Source organism: Marmota monax, unplaced genomic scaffold (genome assembly GCF_021218885.2).
Source record: "Marmota monax isolate L192 unplaced genomic scaffold, Marmota_monax_Labrador192_F-V1.1 WCK01_AAM20220418_F8-fsc00185, whole genome shotgun sequence".
Classification (NCBI taxonomy): domain Eukaryota; kingdom Metazoa; phylum Chordata; class Mammalia; order Rodentia; family Sciuridae; genus Marmota; species Marmota monax.
Window position 1 is genome coordinate 3134601 of NW_026693278.1, and position 9429 is coordinate 3144029.

At 43.6% G+C, this 9429-nt stretch overlaps 1 protein-coding gene across 2 annotated transcripts in view; it reads left to right on the plus strand.

The window, feature by feature from the left end:
* Dynll1 (dynein light chain LC8-type 1) overlaps positions 1-9429 on the plus strand; it is a 31786-nt gene that overhangs the window by 20737 nt on the left and 1620 nt on the right. The window contains exons 1-2 of one of the 2 annotated variants that reach the window (XM_046456548.2): positions 8622-8778; positions 8983-9120. In XM_046456548.2, coding sequence (XP_046312504.1) covers positions 8989-9120 — 132 coding nt within the window. In that variant the 5' untranslated portion in view covers positions 8622-8778; positions 8983-8988. Of the gene's footprint in view, positions 1-8621; positions 8779-8982; positions 9121-9429 lie in introns of those variants that run through there. The other variant, XM_046456549.2, reaches the window with a different exon arrangement.

The following is a 9429-nucleotide window of genomic DNA, read 5'->3' on the forward strand; positions in this document are numbered from 1 at the left end:
GGAAGGAGCAAGTTTTCAGGCAAATTTAGCAGTTAGGAATTAAATAGAGTGAGTTGTCAAAATAAGAGATGGGCCAATTCAGTGTGACCTGGTGAAGCAATCTGGCACTCATCCCAGGATTCTGGATTATTCTAGATTAGGTGTTTTCCAAACTCCTCAGGCTCTGAATTCCTTCATAAATCTGATAGGAACTATGGCTCCTCTGCTTGTGAAACATGTCTTTGAACCCTGAACACATTTTTGTGCACAATTCCAAGGGTCTTCTGAAACCTTTGAAATCCATCCATGGACACCATTTAAGAATCTTCCTTAGCTGGGTATGGTGGTGCACACCAGTAATCCCAACGGCTCAGGAGGCTGAGGCAGAAGGATTGCAAAGTTTTGAGCAAGTCTTAGCAATTTAGTGAATCCTTGAACAACTTAGGAAGACCTGTCTCAAAAAAAAAAAGAAAGAAAGAAAAAGGCTGGCTGGGGATATACCTCGGTTGGTAGAGTGCTTGCCTCACATGCACAAGGCCCTGGGTTCAATCTCCAGCACCACACACAAAAATAAATAAATAAAAATAAAATAAAATAAAAAGGGCTGAGTATGTGGCTCAGTGGTTAAGCAACTCTGAATTCAATCCCATAAACAAAAAAATAAAATAAAATAAATATTAATTTATTGGATCAGAAATGTATATCAGTGGTAAGAGTACTTACTTAGCTTGTCAGAGAATCTGGTTTTGATCTATAGAAAATTTTTAAAATTTAAAAAATAAAAATACACTCTTATTCAGTCAATGAAATTGAAACAAAATATAAAGAGGGCCTTCCCTCTGCAGATAGCCTGCATTCTTCCTTGAATGTGTAGTCCTTGCTTTACTTCAAAGGGATCTCTCTCTTGAGACTACCCTCGCTTCCCTTTTGTATGTGTTTTGCTAAGAATTGAAGCCAGGGGTCATTTATGCTAGATCAGTGATTTACCACTAACTTATATCCCGAGCTTCTCATTCTCCCTTGAATATGTGTGCGCTTTCCTAAATAAATCTCTGTCTATGCCTTTGGGGGTAAGTAAAACACAAAATATAATGGGAGTTTAAAGAAAAATATTAAATGTTATAGAAAAGACTATTAGTAAACCATAATTATATTAATATAATCTTTTTTATTTTTTAAAAAAATTTTTAGTTGTAGTTGGACACAGTACCTTTGTTTTATTTATTTATTTTTACTTTGTGCTGAGGATTGAACCCAGTGCCTTGCAAGTGCTAGTCTAGCACTCTACCACTGAGCCACAACCCCAACCCCTACATATAAATTTTTATAATAAAATATTAAGTAAATAATAATAGAGGGTAGAGTATGGATATTTAAAAAATCATGGTGATGAGTTAGGAAATCTCTCTGGCATTTTTTTATCTTTGTTTCTTTGGTAGTGCTCTGGATTTAGCCCAGGGCTGCTTAACCCAGTACTCCTTTTATATTTTATTTAAGAGACAGGGTCTCACTAAATATCCCAGGCTGGGCTTAAATTTGTGATCCTCTTGCCTCAGCCTCCTGAGTTGCTGGAATGACAGGCAAGTTCTAATCACACTGGGCCTCTCCAGTATTTCTACTTGGTAGAATCACAGAGGCTTTGCTTTAGCATCAGCAGCACTTCCAGATAACTTTGGAAATGACCTATTCTTGGTTATTCTGAATCTGATGGGGTGGTTCTTTTTCCTTTTTTTGGCACAGGGATTGAACTCAGGGGCTCTTGACCACTAAGCCACATCCCTAGCCCTATTTTGTATTTTGTTTAGAGACAGGGTTTCATTGAGTTGCTTAGCACCTTGCTTTTTCTGAGGCTAACTTTGAACTCAAGATCCTCCTGCCTCAGCCTTCTGAGCTGCTGGGACGACAGGCATACATCAGCGCACCCACTGGGGTGGTTATTATCAACCAAAAAATAGATCACTTTTTCTCCTTGTTTTCCTATGGAATTCTCTTACTATCCACAATTAATGGAATACCCCCCTCTTTTTGGTACTGGGGATTGAACTCAGGGGCACTCAACCACTGAACCACATCCCAAGCCCTTTTTTGTATTTTATTTAGAGACAGGGTCTTGCTGGGTTGCTTAAAGCCTCCATAAGTTTCTGAGGCTAGCTTTGAACTCATGATCCTCCTGCCTTAGCCTTCCAAGCCACTGGTATTATAGGCATGCACCAACGCATCTGGCTTTTGAATGGAACCTTCTTGATGCCAATCAAAACTGCAAGCCAGCCTCTGTAATCCCAGCAGCTCGGAGAGGGAGGCAGGAGGACCACAAAGCCAGCCTCAGCAATGGAGAGGTGCCAAGCAAGTCAGTGAGACCCTGTCTCTAAATCAAATACAAAATAGGGATGGGGCTTAGTCGTCAAGTGCTCCTGAATTCAATCCCCAGTACCCAAAACAACAACAACAACAACCACCACCAAAAAATCCCTGTACTAGATACTGCCTTCATGCAGCTCTAAGTGCAGGCATTTTGCTGCTGTATCCATTCATTCAGGATTCATTCAGCAAACATCATGTGCCAAGTTAGGTAGTCCATGCTCATGCTCCATGTATCCCCAGGAAGCATTCAGTCTCTGATGCCCAAGAATAAACTAACCTGTCTGATACAAAGGAAAAAGCACTAGATATAAGGTCAAACTGAATAAGAGGTTGCTCACTGGAAGTCCACAAGCCATATTTAGACCGCACAGTGTTTTAACAAATGAAGTTGTAACCTGCCTTTTTTTTTTTTTTTTGTACCAGGAATTGAACTCGACAGCATTTAACCACTGAGTCTCATCCCCAGCCCTTTATATTTTCTATGTTGAAACAGTTTCTTAGGGCCTTGCTAAATTGCTGAGTCTGGCTTTGATCTTTCGATCCTCCTGCCTTAGCCTTCTGAACTGCTGGGATTACAGATGTGTGCCACCATGCCTGGCTCATAGCCTATATTTTTAAATGGGTATTTCCCCTAACTGTCTATACCATACCTGATAGAAAACAAGGACTTCAGGTCACTTCCCCCAAGTTGCCCCTCTCAGCAGGAAGTAGCTTAGAGATGATGTTCTCGCCCATTTTTCCATAGAAATGGAAGGTAGAAATTGACAGTGGGGAAAATGTAACAGCAGTCCATTTTATACTTTGAATATAACACCTGCTGCTCTGCCACTGTGACTTATTTTTTTTAAGATTTTTTTTAAGAGAGAGAGTGAGAGAGAGAGAGAATTTTTTAATATTTGTTTATTTATTTATTTAGTTTTAGGCAGACACAACATCTTTGTTTGTATGTGGTGCTGAGGATCGAACCCGGGCTGCAAGCGCGCTACCACTTGAGCCACATCCTCAGCCCTGTGACTTATTTTTAAAATGGACATGTTTCTTTCTCCTCTTCTCTCCTTCTCCCTCCCTAACTTCACCCCATCTTCAATCTCAGGGAAAACAGAATTGCCTTTCTTCCCCATCCTAGGCAGAGATATTGTCTTTGAACATACACCCACAAGAGGAACAAGTAATTTAGACTTTGGGGATGGCACCAGAGATCTAAGAAATGACTATCTCCCAAATTAACAAGGGAATTACAACTTCATACAGAGAACACCCTTTGAATCACCTCTTTTTAAATCACCCACCCTATCCCAAGTGGGTGTAGTGGTGCAACACCTATAATCACAACGGCTCAGGAGGCTGAGGCAGGAGGATTGGGAGTTTGAAGCCAGCCTCAGCAATTTAGTGAGGCCCTAAGCAACTCAGCAAGACCCTGTCTCTAAATAAAATATTAAAAGGGTGGGGATATGGCTCTGTGGTTAAGCCTCCCTGTGTTCAATCCTAGTACAAAAAACAAACAAACAAAAACCCTCTCCTCTATGATGGGCAGAATCACAGCCTCTGGGCCTTGAGGTCCCTGTGTTTTTCCTTTGCTAGCAAGCTTTTTTTTTTTTTTCTTTTTTCTCATAAATAAGGAAACAAATAGGCAAATAAATATGGGTATTTACTTGGGCCCAGTGGCAAAGGCCTGTAAACCTAGTGACTCAGGATGCTGAGGCAGAAGGATTGCAAGTTCAAGGCCAGCCTCAGCAACTTAGTGAGGCCCTAAGCAACTTATTGTGATTGTGATCCTATCTCAAAATCTGAAAATAAAAAATAAAAATGGCTGGAGATGTGGCTCAGTGGTTAATTTCCCCTAGGTTCAATCTCAAGTACCAAAATAAAATAAAGCAAAATAAAGTAAAATGGAGTATTTCCCATGAAAATAATTGAGATTACTAATCTCTCTTTAAAATCAAAGGGCCAGCATTCCAAAATGGCAAAATATATCTGGCACCATTGAAAAGGGTTTTTCAACTTACCACACTCCCTACCACTCCCTATTATGCCACTTGCCTTCCTTATTAATGCTAAATCCCTATATTTCTAAACTTCCTTAAAACACCCAAACCTAAGATACCAAAAGGATTAATTTTTTAAAAGATATTGTGATTTTCTTATACCCTTATTTTATTTATTTATTTTTATATGGTGCTTAGGATCATACCCAGCACATCGCACTGAGCCCCAGCCCCAGCCCCTAAAAGGATTAATTTATTGTTGACTAGAAGCTCTTTATGGAGGGGATTGTGACTGATTCTAGACACAAATTTCAAGCATTCAAATGCAGCACAGTACTTTTCTCTGATAATCAGGAGATATTTGCTGCCTGCCTTACTCAGAGTGGGTAGATAAATAATGAACCAATCTACAGAAGTGATTGATAAAGGTATGAAAAAGGTAGAAATGCTTTTGGTTCCTAGAAAAAATTCCCTCCAAATTAGGTGGACAATCCCCCCTCCCCAAATGGGGACTAACATAGGCCAAGGAGGCCCTGGTTTCTGATGGCACCTTCTTTCAGGCTAAGAGCTGGTTGAGAATGAGCAGTATAAACACAGATGTCAGGAAAGGGCAGGAGTCACAACTGAGAAATAACTAGCATCCTTTATTAAATGAAATCCTGTTATGTTTTAGAAAACCTTACCATCATTCCATTTCAAACTCCTTCAAAGTTATAAATAAGAAAAAGGCAAACTGCCTACTCTGCTAAATGTATGAATATAATACCCAAGTTTAGAGAATGGATTTTAGAGTAATCCATACATGAACTTTCATTTATTAACAGCATGTCCTTGGAAATCAATTTTCTAATATGTAAGATGGTGACATACTATTTGACTTCTTAAATTCAGTCTATTTATTGAGTATCTGTTATGTGCCAGAAACTGAATTTTTTCTTTTTTTTTTTTTCCCCAGAGCTAGGGATTAGAACCCAGAACCTTGCAAATACTAGGCAAGAGCTCTACCACTGAGCTACATCCCTGGTCTTGGACACTGAATTAATGCCGAAGATGGACTAGTAACCAAAAGAGTCAGGAGCAGATAGGCAATATCTAGGCAAACCAATACATAAGGTAATTCCCCTGAAAGAATAAATGAAGCAAATATGGTGGAGGAATTAAAAGTGTTGTAGAGCTGGGTACAGTGGTACATACCTGTAATCCCAGCAATTTGGGAAGCTGAGGCAGAAGAATCACAAGTTCAAGGCCAGCCTCAGCAACTTAGTGAGTCCCTGTCTCAAAATAAAAATAAATGGGATGTGGCTCAGAAGCAAAGCTTCCCTGGGGTTCAATCCTCAATCCCTGCCCCTCCACAAAAAAAGTGTTTTAGAGGAGTCAGGAGCATAGTTCAGTGGTAAAATGGTTGCCTGACATGCATGAGGCCACAGATTAGATGCCCAGCACCACACACACACACACACACAGGTGTTGTAGAGCATAACTGAAAGCTGGTGGTGGGGAAGTGGAGAGAGGGGAGTTCAGGGAAGGTGACATTTGAGCTGAAGTCCACATGAGGAAATAGCTTTGCCAAGAGGGAGGTAAGAGGAAAGGGGTCTCAGGCAGAGCTGCTGTGAGGAGTAACAGTGAGTGCAAAGGGTTGCAAACTTCAGCAATTTAGTAAGGCCCTAAGTAATTTAGCAAGACTTTGTCTCAAAATAAAAAGGACTGGGGATATGTCTCAGTGGTTAAGTGCCCCTAGATTCAATCCCTGGTACCACAAAAAAAAAAAAAAAAAAAAAAAAAAAAAAAACCACAAACAAAACAACCCTTGGCCTTACCACAAGACTACATCCTCAGCCTTTTTTAAATCTTTAAAACATTTTGTGTGTGTGTGTGCGCGCGCGTGCGAGCTCACTGGGGATTAAACCCAGGGCCTTATGCATTGCAAGGCAAGCACTGTACCAACTGAACTCTATCCCCAGACCTTATGACAGGTTCTTGATAAATTGCTTAGGTCCTCCCTATATTGCTGAAGCTGGCCTCAAACTTGCAATCCTCCTTCCTCAGCCTCCTGAGTCACTGGCATCATTATCCTGTGCCACTGTGTCTGACTGGGACTGTTTTTTAAACTGACAATAACTTGTAGTTACTTCCTACATGCGGTGCTGAGAATTTAAAAGCATTAGTTCATTAATAATCCCAACAAGCCTATGAAGTGGTTTCCTTTTACATTTAGTTTCTTATTATAGATTTAAACAGAGGTTCAGATAGTTCTTAAGTTTATTTTTTATTGGTGTATTAAAATTATACATAATGCAGTGCTGGGATTTAGGTCTAGATTTGACCACTTTCTTGAAGTCCTTGCTATTTATTTATTATTTGGTACTAGAGATTGAGCCCAGGGGGGCTTTACCACTGAGCCAAATCCCCAGCCTTTTTTGTATTTTTAATTTTGAGACAGGGTCTCACAAAATTGCTTAGGGCCTTCCTAAATTGCTGATGCTGGCCTTGAACTTGAGATCCTCCAACCTCAGTCCCCTGAGTTGCTGGGATTACAGGTGTAGGCCATTGAGCCAGGCACCCTTGCAATTTATTTATTTAGGCAGTACTGAAAATTGAATCTAAGGCCTCATGCAGAATAAGCAAGTGCTCCGCCATGGAGTTACATTCCCAGTTCTTTTTATTTTGGAGACAGGGTCTTCTTACTCTGCTGAAGCTAGCCTCAACCTCATGATCCTCTGGCCTTGGCCTTTAGCTTCCCTAGTAGCTGAGATTACAGGCATGTGCAGACTGGCCTCAAACTTTTAAAATTATTATTTCTGTACTGGGGATCGAACCCAGGGGCGATTTATCACTGAGGTACATTCCCAAACCTTTTTATTTATTTTATTTTTTTGAGACAGGATCTCACTAAGTTGCTGAGGGTCTCCTTAGGATGCTAAAGTGGACTTTGAACTTGGGATCCTCCTGCCTCAACCTCCTGAGTTGCTGAGATTAGAGACATGGGCCACCACACCTGGCTCCATTTTATTTTTTACTTTGAGGTCTCCCTAAATTGCTGAGCCTGGCCTCCAATTGTCTTCCTGGCTTAGCCTCCCTGCTTGGATTAGGGGTGTGCGCCACCACCCTGGTTTGGCCTTAAACAGATTTTTGGTCTTTCTGCTTTAGTCTTTTAAATGTTGGGATTTAGAGACCAGTGCCACCATGTTGAGCTTTATTTTTGCTGCGCTGGGTTTCCAATCCAGGGCTCTATCACTGAGCTATATTCTCAGCCCCAAGAATTTTCTTAGTGCTCAGTCTCCCTAAGCCAAGAAACACCTCTGAGGACCCCATTCTTGTCCATTAGGATCCGACCAAGAAACTCTCCTACACAAGAAAGTCTCCATTAATGGAGCCAAGTAGCCCCTCTCTGGAAACACCTCAAGGCTCAACACTCCAAATCCACCTGGAATTTTCACACACACACCCCCCTTTTTATTGCGGTATGGAATAGGGTGGTGGTGGGGGGTCGAACCCTCGGCTTCGTAAATGCCAGCCAAGTGTACTACCACTGAGTAACATCCCCAGCCCTCCTAAATCCATCTTGAGCCCCTTAAATTAAGTCTGCATTGCCTGGCAGAGAGACCCCACTCCCGAGGAAATTCCTTAATTCAGAAAGAAACTCATTTCCTTCCTGAAACCCTCCTTCAGTCCTGAGACTGTCCCCAACCCTCCTCCGCACAACAAATATTTCAGAGCAGGATCGACGACACAGGGAGCCGAGTGCAAAATGGACATGTGGGGCCCCTTGTTTAAATACTAAATTTCAAGAATGAGACAGCAGAGTATTAAACCACGCACGAGAACCTCTTCTGTGCGACTGCACCGTGGGCTTCCCAAGAAGCCGGCCCTGCTTCACAGATATCCATTCAGTGAAGGGAAGGCCTCCTCAAAATCCGTAAATTTTTCTGATCTAGGGTGGGGGTGGGAGGGACATGGGGAGGTGGCCACCCAATTTCCTGAGGCTGTCAAGTTTGACAACACGCCCTCTGTGAATTTTGAATCACCTCGCTTGGCTAGGGCAAAAGCTCCCCTTGCAGCTCTCCAGACAGGTGGCGGTCCTCTCCACCTAGCCCAGGCTCCACCTTCCGGGTGTGTGGGCCTCACCTCGTGCGCCAGCCCATTGCCAGGGCAACCGACGCCGTGAGCGGTGCATTGTGGTCTGCAACAAAATGCAGGCGAAAGATCCTGAGGGAACCATTGAGTCCTTGGGCCAATGGGAGAATTATGGAGGCTGCGTTAAGCCAATAGGGACGTGCGGTGGGGGCGGGGCCGGCGGGAGCAGGGCGGGGCCTGAGCACTAGGCGGCGGCGGCTGGCGTGGGGCTGCTTAGATGCGCCACGGCTTCGGTAGCGATAGCAACTCCGTCTGGGCTTGAGCTGCGCCAGCACCTTCCTCAGGAGACCGTTGCAGTCGCCCAGCCGCTGCCCCCACGGTGAGACTCAGGCGTCCCCGCCACCTGGCTTCACCCCCACCTGCTGGACTTCCCTCGCTGTGCGGTCCGCTCGATCCGCGTTTCCTGAAAAGTGGGGTGGGGGTGGCGTCCCGGGATGGCGCGGGCCGGGGGTGGGGAACCGGCGCTTCAGAGGCGCTCCCGAGACCCTATTCCCTGACTCCTTTCGCCGTCCTTGTCCCCCAGGTAACCATGTGCGACAGAAAGGCGGTGATAAAAAATGCGGACATGTCGGAAGAGATGCAACAGGATTCGGTGGAGTGCGCTACTCAGGCGTTGGAGAAATATAATATAGAAAAGGATATTGCGGCCCACATCAAGAAGGTGAGGACCTGGCGCGCGTCATAACTTAGTTCCTTCTCCCGATCCTGCGTCCTCAAGGCATCTAGGAGAGATTCTTAGGGTTCGGGGCGTAGAGATTTCTGGAAAGAACGCAAATGGATTTTGCGCTTCTCTTGGGAAGACCAGACCCTCAGAGCCCCAAGTTTTTTTTTTTTTTTTTTTTAATTACCCATCTCCTTGGGGGAAAGCGCCACCTAGCAACGGTTTCCAAGATCAGGGAGCAGCGAGCGGTTCCCCCTTCTGTAGGATTCCTGCACCGGGGATCCATCTGGGTGTTCCGGAGGGGGGAGC